The sequence below is a fragment of the Mytilus edulis genome, chromosome 9 (assembly GCF_963676685.1).
Source record: "Mytilus edulis chromosome 9, xbMytEdul2.2, whole genome shotgun sequence".
NCBI lineage: Eukaryota > Metazoa > Mollusca > Bivalvia > Mytilida > Mytilidae > Mytilus > Mytilus edulis.
In genome coordinates this window covers 13,667,240-13,685,093 of record NC_092352.1, presented here as the reverse complement: position 1 = coordinate 13,685,093, position 17,854 = coordinate 13,667,240, and the positions used below count along the sequence as shown (strand labels likewise).

General features: G+C 31.5%; 1 protein-coding gene across 1 annotated transcript in view; it reads right to left on the bottom strand.

Moving 5' to 3' along the window:
• Positions 1-17,537, bottom strand: part of LOC139487662 (A disintegrin and metalloproteinase with thrombospondin motifs 3-like) — a 35,890-nt gene extending 18,353 nt beyond the window's left edge. Inside the window, exons 1-11 of the mRNA XM_071272615.1 lie at positions 17,381-17,537; positions 12,642-12,856; positions 10,508-10,585; positions 10,139-10,283; positions 9,404-9,512; positions 8,211-8,304; positions 7,697-7,774; positions 7,290-7,432; positions 3,869-3,903; positions 3,529-3,634; positions 461-628 (exon numbers count right to left, since the gene is read on the bottom strand). Coding sequence (XP_071128716.1) covers positions 461-628; positions 3,529-3,634; positions 3,869-3,903; positions 7,290-7,432; positions 7,697-7,774; positions 8,211-8,304; positions 9,404-9,512; positions 10,139-10,283; positions 10,508-10,585; positions 12,642-12,856; positions 17,381-17,480 — 1,271 coding nt within the window. The 5' untranslated portion in view covers positions 17,481-17,537. The remainder of the gene's footprint in view (positions 1-460; positions 629-3,528; positions 3,635-3,868; positions 3,904-7,289; positions 7,433-7,696; positions 7,775-8,210; positions 8,305-9,403; positions 9,513-10,138; positions 10,284-10,507; positions 10,586-12,641; positions 12,857-17,380) is intronic.
• Between the last annotated feature and the right edge of the window lie 317 nt (positions 17,538-17,854).

Sequence of the window (17,854 nt, the reverse complement as noted above, 5' to 3'; positions counted from 1 at the left end):
TGTTGTATACTTTATTTCAAGTTCGATGAGATAGATGCGTACAACAATCATCAAACTTTAAATTATTTCGTGAAAGGACATCATCTGTCAAGCGGAACGTGAAGTTAAAGGATATATGTATGAGTCAGCCTCGTGTGAATAAAAGAAAAGTCGGAAAAAGAGAAAATATTTGTTTCATGTGGGAATGCCGATTGCTTGTTAAAAACGCGTTCATCATATATACGCAACAAATATGCTGTCAATCAAGAAATAAAGCATCCGGATACTTTCCGTTTATGTTGGCAATTCTTTTTTAAGAATCAAAGAAGGGCAAATTCTGTTAATTTGTCTTTTAGTACGAAATTGGAAATATTTGTGTAAAGTGTAGAAATGTCAAATGTTTAATACTACAGCAATAGGGAGGAGGCTTAGAATGTACATATTCTAACAGATCTTCGACAACTAACACTATATATATTACCTGTCAAGGGAGTCTATATATTCAGTAAAGTAGTTGGTAGAACACACAGAAAACTTCCAAGAATTTGTTGATAGGGTTATATTAAATTTGGGGAACCTTCCAACACCCATTGCATTATGATTTTCACTTAAACAGTCGTTTTCGGTTCCATCGTGTTCCGCTCCAAGGCTATATAAAGAAACATATTTTTTGGTGATTGTAAATGTTTTATCATCATCAATTACTAATTCCTCAATATATATTTAAAATAAAGCCTTAACAAAAACGACTTATATGATATACTTTTAAAATAAGATGCTATGAATTTATAATGAAGACATTGTGCAGCTCTTACACTAGAATACTTGAATAAGAAACTAATGATCCTGATACAAAATCGAAGAAATATATTCTTCATATGCTGACTGACTTTAAAAACGCAACACTCATTTTGTAGATTCTTTTTACAAAATCATGTGTGATCCTCATACAACTATTATTCATGCTTATTATACTTCTTTCTCTTTCGAGAAAATCAACACCTGACTTACCTATGGTTATTGAACATACCGGATTATTGAGATCGCATGAACTTCAGAAAGCAAAATTTGGAACCAATAACAGATTTTTTTCTCTTTTTTTTCTTTGTGAAACAGTTCTTACAATCCTTGGCCACACTTAAGTCAGCAACAAAATGTTGCATCTACATATGGCTAAGACTGGGGAATAAAAAACTGAATTAACCCATTAGAATATTGCAAACAGGAAAACGTGAAAGTGCTGCAACCAGACAATTTGACGTTAGAAACTCGTCTTACTGTCCTTCCGACAATGATATCGGTAGACGGGATTTGTTGAAGACCATCAATAATCAGATCAACATATATAGTGTAAATGCAATGTCAATAGAATTTGATAACGCAATATCATTTGCGAGACAGGTCTACGGCCGCAACGTTAACTGCTAATCAAATTGCTGAATGCCATTTTGAACAGATTTATGCCAAAAATGTTTCCCATCAACTGAACTGCCAATGAATTGACTGTAGAAAAACATTTAAAGCCTTAAAGTTTCAACCGCATAATTGCCAAAACTCATTGTAATGGGTGGAACAACAGCAAAATCAGAAGGTGCAAAACAGAACTCAAAACGTGCCGAACAGAATTAATTGACATTTCTGATAATCATTTTGGCGTTTGTTACAGGCAGACATTGCTTTTGACGGTAGCGCGTTCATTGGTAAGGGGAAAACCAGGGTTTCAGTGTATACCACAATATTTGAACATTAAAAATGACGTAATCAATTCAACATTCGAACTGGCATTTTTTTAAACATTGAAGTAATGAAAGAACTTGCTGTTCATAATTTTGTTTACAAAAAAATGCATATTTGACAATGGGAATTAATAAGAATAATCTTGTATTGCGTTTCTAAAGTCGGTCAGTATATTTTATTAATAAATTGAGGTCGTTGTGACAAGATATGCAATTATTTGGTTAATCGACAGTTTAGTTGGACAAAAGCAAATCGATAATTTACGATCAGGTATCATTATTTTAATATAATAATCGATGGTTCAGGAGTGTATCTTGTTTCTCATATTTCCATCGATCTACTTTTGATAAAATAATGTTTATCTAAGATTATTGTTGTTGAATATGAAAAAGAAACATTCCAATCTTTAGTTTTTAGAATAAAAATATAAAGCTAGAGGCTCCAAAGAGCCTGTGTCGCTAACCTTGGTCTATGTGATGTAGTGCATATTAAAGAAAGTTTACTCTATAACATAAAAGACAAGAATGGAATTCATGACAAAATTCTCTGTTTCGGTGATGGTGATTTGTTTGTAGATCTTACATATCTGAAAATTATTGGTGTTTACAGATATCTCTATCTATAATGAACTTGTTCCAGTAGTTTTAGAGGAAAGGATTTTTAAAAAAGGGTTACAAAAGGGGTGGGTTCAGTAAGACCCCTTTTTGGCCCTAAATATAAGAATTTTACAAAATTGTTAACACGTAAACTTTTAGTTATATATTGGAAAGTAGTATGCTTCTGCTACATAAATATGGGCTGTTTTCAACAATACAATGCACATATATCTGGTACTAGCATCAGTAAGTCATGCTAAATTACTGAAATCTTCACAATTTAAGCATTTTAGCTAAATTTTAGACGGTTTCCGTCTTAAATGAAAGTGGCCGCATTTGTGTTCATTCTTAATATTGAAATATAAGTTTTATTTGATGATAAAACATAACATATATAAATGTTGAGGATGAACTCGGATGCGGCCACTTTCATTTTTGACAAAAACCATCTATAAAGTGAAATTTCTTGGCATATTTGATAGTTTGTTCATATCTAAGCTTGAATCGGAGCGTTTTTAATGACTAAATCAGTTAAATTATTTCACATAAACTAATTGAATCAACTGAATTCGGACCTACTACTCCTTTGTAAAAAAAAGTGAAAAACTGATTTTTAAGGGCAATAACTCCTGAAAGGGTCAATTCCACATTTTATCTTGTTAACTTATTTGTAATCTTACTTTGCTGAACAATTTTGCTGTTTACAGTTTATCTCCATCTATTATAATATTCAAAATACCAAAAAACTGCAAAATTTCTTTAAAATCACCAATTCAGAGGCAGCAACCCACAACGGGTTGTCTGATGAGTCTAAAAATTTCAAGGCAGATATTTCTTGACCTGTTGAACGTTTTTAGTTATGTCCGTAATGCTTTAGTTTTAGAGATATATGCTCTATGTTTAGATGTGTCGACCATATTGGTTGGCAAGTCGGGTCATCGGACACATTTTTTTAAAACTAGATATCCTAATGAAGGTGGTTGCCAAGTTTGGTTAAATTTGGTCCATTAGTTGCAGAGGAGAATATTTTTATAATTGTTAAGAGACGACGACGGACGCCTAGTGATGAGAAAAGACTAAGAGCTTATAAAAAAAATCAGACAAGCCGTGTACTTTTTTAAAGTACTAACGCAATAATGGTCTTTGGGATTGAATTTATTCTTGAAGGAATTGAAAATTTTAACGTTATTATGATTGAGCTCAAAAGATATAATACCTGTGAGCTACTTCATGTGCTGCTGTAACTATTCTGTCAAAGGCAAATACGTCTCGAACAATTGACTGGCTTTTTGTTTTACACATAGTTGACATATATGCAACACCTGTAATCAAATCATAATTTGATAAATACGTAACTGTAAAGCACCCATATTTCTCTAATTATATACTGTTTAGTGGATTGAAGAATTAAATTAATTGGTACTGAATGAACAAAATGAAAAAAAAAATCAGAAATGGTAGAGAACATGTTCGACAACAATAAAGCAAACTTAAATATTTTAATCACAATCCCTCATATATTTCAAGATTAACTGTTTAAGAAGAATGCAACTTACCCCATGCGTTCGAAGAACCATATGCCAGAGAATACCTAAAAACGTAAGTGACACTAGACTAAAACATTAAATCGGGTTTCTTTGGATCGATATATGACGTTTTTTATCGAATAGTTATCAAAGGTACCAGGATTATAATTTAATACGCAAGACGCGCGTTTCGTCTACACAAGACTCATCAGTGACGCTCAGATCAAAATAGCAATGAAGCCAAACAAGTGCAAAGTTGGATGAGCATTGAGGACCCAAAATTCCAAAATATTGTGCCAAATACGGCTAAGGTAATATATTCATGGCATAAGGAAATCCTTAGTCTTTCGAAAAATTCAAAGTCTTGTAAACAGGAAATTTATAAAAACGACCATACTGTTTCACGCTGTGACCAAAAATGACCAAAACTGTTTCAAGGCTGAGAAATCATTTCTAATGTATTACCTTTATCGGTATACTTCATTAAAACGTCTCTGTTGTAAATATGATCGTGAGCAACTGACACTAGATATTTATAGGAACCCATCATGTTTTATATCGAAAATATGAAGAGCAATCAACTTTAAACAAAAAATTCCGCTCGAACCAAAATTAGGGAGTGTCTTCTTAAATGTCAGTAAGGTGAGAGTTTTTGCACGGCCATGTTGAAGGCCTTTTTATAACGATCCTGGTAAACCTATATGTATCGATCCTTTGAATTAACTTATTCGAAAAGGTTACCAATTCAACACGGTAATGAGATCTTTGAATATGGTTTTCATTGATATTAATATTTTTTATGCTATCAGTAAATTAAAAGCAAACTAAATGTTATTGTTATGTTATATACATATACACATTCATGTATCTACAATCTGTCTTGGCATTGCACAAGGTCATGTTTTTCTCTGACTGTTTATGACGTCTTTACACTAAACCTATTGGATGATAGATGTGTATACTGATTGATACTTTAGTCTTAGATGCATGATTTATTTTATTAGTTTTTTATTGGCTTTGAACTAGCTGTCATATATTTCTATTTGTTTTAAATTATTATACAAAAAAAATTCTGTACCAGTACAATGAAGATCAGTGGAGACTCCAAATGCACACCTGTTCTGATGGAAAGCTCTGTAGCTATAGCACTTTCAATACCGATTTTGGTCTTGGAGAAATTTTACTCGATTTCTTATTTCCTTACAAAAACTTAGAATTGAACAAGGTAGAAACTGAAAATATGTCTCAGGTGCACCTTAAATGAAATTGATGATGAAAAACACTTTTTATTTCATGTTGAGGTGTGACTGACAAAGAGAGAATACATATATTTATGTATTGTGTAATTCAAACAGTATGTAAACTAGACTATTTTTGGATTTTTTTGGGGTCTTATTTATGTCCTATATTGTACGACGCTCATTTTGAGCCCATTTAATGAAAAAAAACATCTTCTATTTGTTTTTTGTATATTTTTTTTTTTGTACATTATTCAGCCCGTCAGTTTTCTCGTTTGAATTGTTTTACGTATGTGATTTTGGGGTCTTAATAGCTTACTATGCGATATGGGCTGTGTTCATTGTTGAATGCCGTATGGTGACCTACCGCTGTTAATTTCTGTGTCATTTGGTTTCTTGTGTAGAGTTTTCCCATTGGCAATCATACCAGATCTTCTATTTTTTATATACTCACTGTTTCGGTCGATGTCACTGCTGGTGGACGTTTCGTCCCCGAGGGTATCACCAGCCCAGTAGTCAGCACTTCGGTGTTGACATGAATATCAATTATATGGGCATTTTTATAAATTTCCTGTTGCAAAACTTTGAATTTTTCGAAAAACTAAGAATTTTCTTATCCCAGGAATAGATTACCTTTGTCGTATATGGCACAACTTTTGGGAATTTTGGGTCCTCAATGCTCTTCAACTTTGAACTTGCTTGGCTTTATAATTATTTTGATCTGAGCGTCACTGGTGAGTCTTATGTAGATGAAACGCGCGTCTGGTGTATTAAATTATAATCCTGGTACCTTTGATAACTAATAAGACAGAACTTGCTAAACTTGAAAATATTCAGCTTGACGCAGCGCGTATCGTCACGGGGGTACTAAACTTACCAGTATAAACCATTTATATCTTGAAACTCGATGGGAAAAATTATCTGAAAGACGACGCAATCATAGACTTATTCATTATCACAAAATTTTGAATAACAAAACTCCAGAGTATTTAAGAGACGTATTGCCTGATTCAGTAGGAAGTAGGCATGATCATAATACAAGACAAAGAAATAATATTACACAAGTCAACACAAGGACCCGTTTATATTCTGAATACTTCATCCCTGCAACAACAAAACTATGGAACACTCTTAACTTAAACATAAGAAATGTGAATCTCTATCATTATTCAAAAAACAAATTAGTACCCAAAATAGTAAGGTCCCAACGTATTATTATATAGGACATCGTTTTAGTCAAATTCTTCATGCTCGTTTAAGAATGGATTCAAGTTCATTGAATTCTCACCTTTTCGTTCGTAATTTAGTAGACTCTCCAAATTGTCGTTGTGGTGATGTAGAAACAAATACTCACTTTCTGTTATCTTGTCCTATATACACTAATTTAAGACATGAACTATTGGATTCTATTTCAGTTCTTCCTGTCCAAGTAAACACACAAACTTTGCCTTTTGGATCAACGGTACTCTCAGATGAGCAAAATAGTATTTTATTTAGTTTGGTGCAAAAATATATTATTAAAAGTAAACGTTTTAACCCTTGATGTTAATGCCTCATCACTCAATAGGAACCAAAGCATTTCACACTGTATACATTACAATAATTTACGTTTATTTATTATTATTTTTATTTTATTTTTCTCATTAATTTTTTTCTTTCTTCTTTTTTCACCTTTTTCATATTCATATATTTATTACAGAGCATTCCAGTATTTATATTTATGTATTGTTCAATAAGTGTATTATTTTTGTAAAAGGAGACAGATTTGTAAAAGCAAATTGCTTGTTTCTGAATCCTTAATATTATTTCATTGTATAATATGTTTAATGATGATTTATCTGAATAAATATTGTTTAAACTAATACTAGTAAGACAGAAATAAAAAGAGTTATTCGTTTGACTTTGATTTGATTTTATGTTCACATAGTGATGTTGTTTCTAGAATTGATAGACCATTATCCTTCTTTTTCTTTCTGTATTACTTAGGTTTGTCTTTCCCATAAATCTATCCTCCTCGATTAGTAAATTGTTCACGGTTAGAAATTGAACATCTTGAAAAATAAAACTGGTGTTCAGAAAAGGGGTTATCTTTGCAAGTAAATAGATAAAATGCTTAATGCTGCTTTTAATATATACATTATTGGTTTTTAAACAAATATAGTCAGTTTGGGTTCAATTGTAATTTCATATATGTGATGGAAAATGTAACATACTTAGTCATTAGCATAGCATGATCATGGCTTGGTAGTCCCGGTGATGTGTTTATCCAAGTAGAGAAGTTACTCAGTGATATTAGTGAGTTTACTTCACCTTCGGAATCGACAATTGCTTCTGTCCACGGTGAGTCGCCAACAGTCTGGGGAAAAAAGGGATAAATAAAATGACAATACTAAATAGGGAGGAAATGAAACTTTAAATCCTTCGTGTTCATCACAATAATCTTGAGTATTCATAGCTATAAATGTTTGTTTTCGATCAAACTAAAACTCTACAAAATTTGACGCTTTTATCATCATCTGAACAATTGTTTCACAAATCGACTGGACAATCTTTATGTATTAGAGTTATAAAATTGGCGATTTTGGTCATATTTACTAGTCTGTGTTCTGTTGTTTCCTACCTGTGTAATAATAATTGCTGAAAACTTTATGTTTATGGTATAGTCCGTTGTCTGAATATTCTTGTAAACTGCATCCATCTGAAAATAGTTTATAATCTTAATTCTGTATTTATTAATAAGTTTTCAAACGGACAGTTCAAAGTGGCAATTAATTCTAAAACAGTAGTATACCGCTGTTCGAAATTCATAAATCGATTGAGAAAAAAACCAAATCCGGGTTACAAACTAAAACTGAGGGAAACACATCAAATATAAGAGGAGAACTACGACACAACAGAAACACAACACTAAAATGTAACACACACATAAACGAACTATAATGTTAAATATAAAACTAAAATGACACCATTACATGACAGTAATACAGTACTGAAAACTGTATGTATATGGTAGAATCCGATATCTGTAAAGTTAAATTAAATGAAATTATATGGTAAATATAAACCATTTGTGAACTTTCGCCTCTGACCAAGGAATTATATAATTACCTAAACATTGCTCTGACACAACTTACCCCATTTAGGAGAAAAGAATAATACTGTTTTACTGATTCAATTGCGTCTTCTTCTTTTTCGTCATCTGTTGTTTTCGTACTTTTTAATTTCCAGCTACATAAACAAAAATATATTCTATAGAAACAAACCGAGTCATAATCACTTTTAAATTTAGGTTGTTCATTGTTTTATAATTGTATCAAAGGGCTGCATCCGAACGTTCGTTCACCTAATTCCTTCATGGTCTTGTGTTTGAAATTCTGCTTTGAAAAATATTAAGCCAGTCAAAAAAAAAAATATTTCAAGTGTCTATAATCATGTTATACCAACATTTCGAATACACAAACATAGAGAGTATTTTTTGCATGAAGGAGGAATAACCAAGGATTAATATAATGTATTAGCAATGAATTTGCAAAATTGGTAGAATTTTAGCCTTAACAGTATTATAAGTATATATGAAAACTTATTGTTTCACTATGTTTCTACAAAACACTGGTCATCAGACAAAATCACTTAAACATACACTGTCGACATCAAGTAAAAGAGGGGCGAAAAAAACACCCAGAGGAACATTCAAACTCATAGATCGAAAATAAAATAACAACACCATGGCTAAAAAAGAAAAAGACAAATAATAGTACACAAGACACAACAAATAAAACTAAAGACTAAGCATCACGAACCCCACCTAAGATTCCCACTGAAACCGATACTAATGGCTTCTTGAACTTGCAGTGTCAAGTGAAATGTTGTACCGTGTTGAAGACCTTGCTGCGACTTTGAGATTAGAAAAAAGAAATAAAAGCATATTTTTAGCAAAGTTTGCTGAATCAATAAAGCTCGCTCCCTCTTCATTAGCGACTATTTAAACAAATAATGTTATAATGAATTACCAATTTGAATATGTTGCGATTGTTATTTAGGCTCATCATAAAAGCACCTTAACTTGTAAGGAAAAAAAGGTTTGTGTTTAAAACATACCTTCTAAACTTAACGTTGCGGATTTTCAAATTCTAAAATAATAAATGCGACCAAAATTCCATGTATGTCCATATCTAATTATTGTAAGACCTGATTCGTCCAATAATCATGCGTAATCTGCGTTTCTTTATCGTGAGTTATCCTACATAAACAAAGTTGGGTCTCTTTATAAATAATAAAATTTCAAAGCGAGAGAAAAAAAGAAATTCATACTGCTAAGCCAACCTACTAATTAAATATACTGGAATCTGTGACAAATAGTAATTCAACATTGTGTTCATCCGTTGCCCTTTTTCTTCTCTTTGTAGACTTTTTATTCAAAAATGTTTGACTATAATCTGAAAATATTTAGAACTAGAAATGTGATATCTTCAGTGCTTGTGCTAGCTTTTATCTCTCCTGTAGGTATAAAACTAATTTCATATACCAATATAATAGTTTCATTTTATTGGAGAAATCAGTAACTAAAACTTTTCTAAGAAAGTCTTCAAATAAAGCATGACAAACAAACACTTTTGTCGTTACCATTGCCCTATCAGAGTACAAACTATATATTATTGTAATTCGGCTATTTGAATATTTGACGCCTTCTTGTTTATCATTTCAATTCAAATGTCTGATACATATATATTCAGAATGATAAAGTTTCAAGAAATATGGCAAGAAAGAAGAAAAATTGACTAATTTGTTATAGATTTGCAGTTTAGATGATGTATCTTTAAATGGAAAAATAAAACTAAATAACATAATTGGTGAAAAGTAAGAACAATCATCATATGTCCAGATGACACCATGCCCTGCTCGCACTATTACTTTTCCAATTTCAGTAAACTGTGAAATTTTGGAACCTTAATTAAAAAAAAATGAAACGGGACGGGAGGATGGACGGAAGGACACAAAGATCTAAAAACATACAGACATCTAAAATTAATACTATAATAACATTATGAAGATAAAAACATACGGGGGTCAATAATTCCATCAGTAATTTCCTCTTTCTCTTGTTTATAAATCTCAAATGTCTTATTTCTGCTAACTGCAATATCTTCGTTTTTTGTATCTACAGACTGCATAATATATCTATCATTTCCCCCTTGGAATATTCCTATCTGTGAAATTGTTGAATACAAAAAATAAAAATGCGATGTACATGTACAGAATTCAAGTTTCAAATGCAATTGTATTCAGTGTAAAATCGTTGTTTATTATGTTTTTCGTTGACACAAGATTTAATATTTTTAGAACTGACAATATGACTTGAAGTTCAATTTAAATTTGCAACCATATCAAATAAAAAAGAATCATAATGTTGAACTTAAAAATTAATACATACCATGCTGTTTCCGCTTCCCTTGTCAGTTTGAAACATTAATACAGCAGATTTTGTAATATCTTGATAGAAGGCATAGTGCTAAAAATATAGGTTAGTATGTAATTAAAATCATACTTGCTCGGTTGAATACTATGTAATTTGTAAAAAGTAAATGGTAAAAGTGCATGTTTGTTCTAAGCACTTTTAAAACAGACGCGACAGATACAAAAGGGATTTTCAAACTTACAAGTCCAAAACAAACTGACAATGCAAAACAAAAGAAAAACAACACCGAGACAAACAAAAGTACACAAAACATAGAAAACCAAAGACATTGCAACATAAACCACACCAAAAACAGAGAATGATCTCAGTTACTACGGGATAAATAGATCCAGGTCTAGTAAAATCAAGCAATTATGCATCTCACAATAGCGGATTGGTAATTGACTCTTAAATAGCCCTAAAACAGAACCATTTGTCATTTCAGGGTCTCATAAAGCTAACTATGCGGTTTGAGTTTTGCTCATTGTCAAAGGCCGTGTGATGACCTACAGATGTTAACCTCTATGTCAAGGATGTGCAAAATAAAACTGCTCATTATAGTAGGCTGTGTGATTCCGGGCCAATTTTTGTAGTACGCCTGGATTTTGCTGATGGTAGTGATGCCCAAAGACTTGGGGAAAATATGGACTCTATGCTTGTGCCTTGACACAACTTTACAAACTAGCTAAAATTATTTAGTTATTTAAAAGCAATCACTATTCGGTGAAACACTATTCACTCTGAAATATTCGCAATGAAGTAACATGTAATGCTTTACGCTAGAACGGGATTTATCATCATCACTTTATAATTTGTTTTAGAATTCAATATGAACAACATATAATTTGAATTAACAAATATTTTCAAAATTAATAATTCATAGTCACATTTATTAGGAAAATTAACAAATTATAGTCATATGCATATTTTTATATTATTTTTATTTATGTTACCTTTATTTTTACCTGAGTTTACATGTAATTTAGAAATGCCATTAATAAAAAGAAAAACTGGTGTTATAGAATTATGACAAAATTTAGAGAATGTAATGTAGATTTATACACTAATTTAGATAATGTGTTGCATAAAAATGTTATTACATAGTTAGAAGATTTTTATTTGAAAATTATAAGATAAATTGGAATAAAAGAATATTGTCACAAAATGTTGGAAAAAAATTACGCACTTATAAATTGTTTAAAGATGTTTTTGAAACAGAGATGTATTTGAGGAAGAATATTTCAATACGTTACAGAAGTGCTATGAAAATAAAACTGTAAATGAAAGAGTTTGCTTTGTGTGCAATGATAAAATTGAAGATGAGAAACATGTCATTTTAGATTGCCCTTTATATGCAGATTTACGTGAAAGTTTATTTTATGAAGTTGAAAGAAGTAATGGTGATTTTAATATTTTATCTGATGATGATAAGTTTATATATCTTTTTTAAAATACTGATTGTTTTGATGTGGTTGCCAAGACCTGCTTTTACATTTTAAGTAGAAGAAATAGTTTTTTATATGCTTGATTGATGGTTATGTTTTTATAAACTTGAAATATTTTACAGACATGATAATTGTAGTTATATGGTTTTACATAACAAAAATGTTTTTATAGACATGATAAATATATAGTTATAATTTATGTTGATTTCTATAGTCTCTCATAATTTTTTATAGAATGGCACCTGTATTTTAATTTATAAAATTATTGTTTTATTCAATGTATATATCATGATGATTGTATTATATGTCTTACAAGTGGTGAGACTCAAATAAAATATTGAATCTGAATCTGAATCTGTAAAAGAAATGCGCGTAAATGTAATCAAATGTTGCGCGCAAACGAAAACAAAATAATCCCCAAATGCGCGCAAACGTAATGCGGACAAATGAATATGTGCAATGTTAATAACTATACCTGACATCCGTTATGTTGACACTAATTTCAACAGATAAACAAAAAAATAAGAAGTTTCCTATCTCATGGTGGTCACGTACAAAAACGAAAACAATTTTTTTGGCAAGACTCTTATTGTGCTGATACTAAATAGTTGTAAGGCATAATACAATAGCTTATCTCATTTCCTAAATAAGAAACGATTACTTACTTCTTGATTCTGAGATTTCCTTTGATTCAGCTTCGAGTTCTTCAAACCCAAAACTGGCACTGATTCCAGGTCAAATTTGTTATTTTTCTGGAAATTCAACTCAATTGTATTGTTGGCAGTTGTTACTTTCATCCCATATGATATTGGATAATTCAGATCACCAGTTGTTTTAGTATTTTTACCAAGGGATACCTCTACCTCTACTTCAACAGTGTCTGGAAAAATATCCAAACCGGTGTGTTTAAAAGTAAATGTTACAAGTTCGATCAGCTTGTATAGCTCACCTGGTACTTAAATTCATAATACTGACTACATAAAATTAGTTTGAAAGGGTGGTACTCATCTTGATCAAATGGCAATACGAACAGGCACAATTTGCGCTTAGATTCCATGTTACTTAGGTTTGTATTTTGTAGACATAATTTGATAGCCATATAAGAAGACACCATAAATGTGTTTCGCAACTTTTCCTACCAAAATAGAGTTTCACATTGGTGTAAAAAAAGGAAAATTTTCGCATTTCAAGTTTGCAGACGTCGAAAGTGTTGGTGGGTGCATAATCTCCCGCATTATATATACGTTATCCCGATTTTGGTGGGGTTCGTGTTACCCAATCTGAAGATTTGTATCCTGTTATTTGTTCACTCTACTCTTGCTTCGTCATTTGTCTTTTTGTCCTGGTGTTTCCACCTTCTTTGTTCAAGGAAAGGTAAGGTTCATAGATTCTATATCACAAATCTATATTTGAAGTAGATTAAGTGATGTCAGTCAGAAAATGTCTATATATCAAAATAAGAAGATGTTGTATGATAGCCAATGATACAACTATCGACCTACACTCAAAAGAAGTGGATGTAAGCAATTAAAGAAACTGTTCTGTCTTCAACAGTAAGAAAACCCCATACCGTATAGTTGATTATAAAAGGACCGACATTAAAATCATGAAATAATTCAGATAGATGAGAAAACTAGAGGCCTTACTAATAAATTTTTATGACGAAAACCAAAAAAGACCGACTTCAACAAAGGCAACTACTGATTTACAGGCCCCCGACTAGGGACCGGTACATAACAAATTTTGCGGGTTTAAACATGTTTATGAGCGCCCAACCCTCCCCTGACCTGGGACAGTGGTGTAACAGCACGTCATGAGAACAAAATATAAAAATCGAGCGAAAAAGGCTTAGCTCATCATATCGATACAAAGCAAAAAAACAAAGTTACTAAAAGCCAATAACAACTAATACAAAAATTCACATTTATTTGACATTTGACCTTGAGAAAACAAATTAATCAATCAAGCAATCTTTCTCATTTTAGCAATGATGGATATCATTATTGTCAGGTGGTATCAATAGAAATTATTCTACAATTGGACAACACAAGGATCATTGCTACCTTTTCTTATATGATGCATTCAGAAAATGAAAGATGACGTTTGACTCAGCAGATGCTCCATCGGACATAAGTTACTAGCATTGAATCACCTCACTCCTTTTGTTCAACACTGGTGGTAAGCGGATGGTCGTAACTAAAAGTTACGACCATCCGGAGATGGGAGACAACTCTAGGGATAAGTTTTTCTTTTCCGATTTTCGTGCACTAAAAGGTTCATTTGAACCAAACCGCTTGTCTCGTACATACTATTCGACAGTCCGGTGATATTAAAACCATATTTGATTCCAATTTTCGTAAAATAGTCATTCAAAAATTCAAGCATGATGGTCGTAACTACAAAAACAAAAATATTGAGGATGGTCGTAACGTAAATTTGTGATGGTCGTAACTAAGATAAATAAGACCGAATAAGGCAAGTCAAGAGTTTTAAACGTTTCTTTTACTATATGAATACCAGTATTTTATATGATGTATTTCTGAAGAATTTTTTTCTTTTTTTACATACAATGCAAAATAAAGCAATTTCAATGCGTGTAACACTTATCAAATCAAAAATTTTAAAAGTTTTCAAATATTAGTTTTGGGGGAATTTTGATTAAAGTTCGATTTGAAATTCCAAATTTTTCAAATGTCTTGTACCGAACCATTCAAGAGTTCTAAACGTGTCTTTTGTTATATGAATATATTATATCATATTATATATTTGTGAAGTTGTTTTCACCAAATAATAAAATCTAAATGGAGAGAGGGATACCTGTAAAAAAAAAATTGGAACGAATCGAACGAAACAATAAAAAATGAAATGAACAGTTATATATTCTGAAAATTATGTATAAAATCAACAAAGAGGCAAATAGTTGAATTAATGTAAACGGTTAAATTTATTCACAATGTAAATTTCTCAAAAGTGGAGAATTCATTTTAAAAAAAGAAACACAGCTCTGGTTATGATAATTCTTAGTTAGAAATAAAAAGCACGAAAGTTTTTTTCGTTTGGAATTCGCATCTATTGAAAATATAAACGTTGAGGATGTACCTACTAGTTGATTTTTTAAAATCTTCAATTTAAGAATGATACATTAAGTCGAAAGAGCATTAATAAGGAGTCAAAATAAGCTTAAAATATTGATAGGTTATGAAGGTCGTTATCGAGACTAGAGCATACCCGCGAATTCGCAGGTCCGTACCTGAGTTAAAGAACATACGCTTTATTTTTAGCCTGGATGCCTAGACGTCATATTGTTGTTGGTGAAATCAAGCTGATAATCAGGTGCACAGTAATGTCCAATGACGAAGTCCATGAGTAGCTTGTAGCCATTCATACCATGTAAACATATAACTTACACATGATTTTCAACCTGCATACCGGGATTTGTATGTAATAGTTGCCGCAGTACATTTAGTTTGACCTAAGTCCTTGTAACATTATCCTGGCTACAAGTTTAAGCCTGGCTACAAACTAGTATTTTATTTTACTCTTAAATTCAGTGCATGTAGCAGTGTAAAGTATATATCAACAATATTCCTGGGTTGAGTTCAAAATCGTAGCAGCTACGTAGCCGCTATCAATGTCTATGTAACAACTAGTCTATAGCTACATGCTCAAAAGTCAAAATCTACGTAGCACTACGTAGCAGCTACGATATTGAACTCAACCCTGACTCAGAAGTGCATTTGTGGATTCTATTTCCTCATGAACGATCAAAAGACGAATATTTGAAGGCCAATAGTTTATAAGACAATAACAATTTAAAGTCAAGGAGTAAAAAAGACTCAAAGACTCAAAGACTTATAAGAGCTGCAATAGATGATTTAAAGATGATTGTTCAGAATTGTGCGTTTAATAATTTCATCTGCCGACATGATTGGAGATAAAAAAAAAAGTCGTAAATAAAAAAAACACTAAAAACAAATATAAGGGAGTAGACGTGCATTTAATAATTTCATGCCTTAACGTACAGAAAAAAAAATTAATTCTCAACCCTAACATACTGTTTGGCTTAATGCGAGTTGATTAGTTTTCACTGTTGCTCCTAAATGATGAGCGTTTGAAATCCATCAGAAATGTGTATGTTTAATAATTCTCTCGCTTAATTTCTGCATATCATTACCAGAGTAACAAATAAGATTGTTTGTAGCAAATCATATATTACATCTGAGTCTATCACCTTTACAATTAAAATACATTAATAAAAGTTTGTCTAAATACTCGAGTTACGGTCATCTTTCAAAGTTACGACCATCTTGTGTCGGTTACGACCATCATCCAAAATGTTATAGTTGAAGTTACGACCATCACACATTTAAAGTTACGACCATCATGCTTGAATTTTTGAATGACTATTTTACGAAAATTGGAATGTTTTAAGGCATCAAATTTGGTTTTAATATCACCGGACTGCCGACTAGTATGTACGAGACAAGCGGTTTGGTTCAAATGAACCTTTTAGTGCACGAAAATCGGAAAAGAAAAACTTATACCTAGAGTTGTCTCCCATCTTCGGATGGTCGTAACTTTTAGTTACGACCATCCGCTTACCACCAGTGGTTCAAGGGCCATCAGAAAAGCAATCCAGCAAAGTTGAGTGCCGTTTTTTTTATTAATTTATATGACTGATTTTCAGGAAAACGTTTCAGTATTGATGGATGTTCTCAAGAGAGTTTTGAACTAAAATCATCCAAGAGCCTAGTACTAGGCATACTAACATTATTTTGCGATAGTTTTGTTAAATAATGTTTCTTTACTAAATCGGGTACTTTCAGTGTACCTTGCATTAAATAAATGAGCCTACAATTAAAATGGTCTTTATGCTTCTTGGTTTATACATTTTATGATCTCGCAACTAGGACTTTTCAACAACAAAAAATAACCAAGTTTGACATAATTTGTATGAAATAGCCAGTTTGATTATCTAGATAGTTCGTTGCATCAAAGTTTGTTTAAAACTTACCAAGAATCTTCCAATGAAGTGAAGAATGTGAATAAAGTGCGGCATTGATAGGCGCATGGAAGTAATATTGAATGGTACTTCCATGGTAGGCGTTAAGTGTTGACACATGCTCACACTGCCCTTGATCTTAGTTAAACAAACATTGCGAAAATGAGCAAACAAAAAATATATGTAAATGATTTTATTTTATGTTCTTTTAAGCGTATTTCAAACAATTATGAACATGTTAAAATATTTGTTTAACTTTTTAAGTGCTTATGTATTCGCAATATGTTTAAAATAACATATAACAAAGTTAGAGTTTGAAATTTAGAAAAAAAACACCTCTGAGAAAGCGGCAAAAAACCCAGATTGTTCATGAAAGTATTTGATTAAAAGCTTAGTATTTACCTTGATATTCCAAAGGTGTGTCTTTTTGTATTCTTAAAAAGTTCTGAACAGGTCCAACCATAAGCAATAGAAATAATGTTAGATAAAATTTAGTGCACATCTTTGCATTAATATTGTATTATGTTTGGTATCGAAAATATGACTCTATATATAATGCGCTCGTAGCTATGGTAAAAATAAAACTTCCTGTTTCAATTTGAATATTTTTGAAACTTTACCAAAGGTTTACTTAGAAATCAATATCTGATCGAGGATTCATTTTATTGTATAACTTTGTTGTAATTTAAATCAGTATAATAGAGTGCATATCTCTATTGCCAAAAGGGGTAGGTCCACTACCGAAAAACAGAAGGACGGTAAATTTTACCGAAATTTAAATGTTCAAGAGTTTATATTGATAAACATAATTGTTATAATTTTATAATCTTTTGTCACCAAGTAATTCAAAGTATTCCCTTAAATTCAAAATATTAT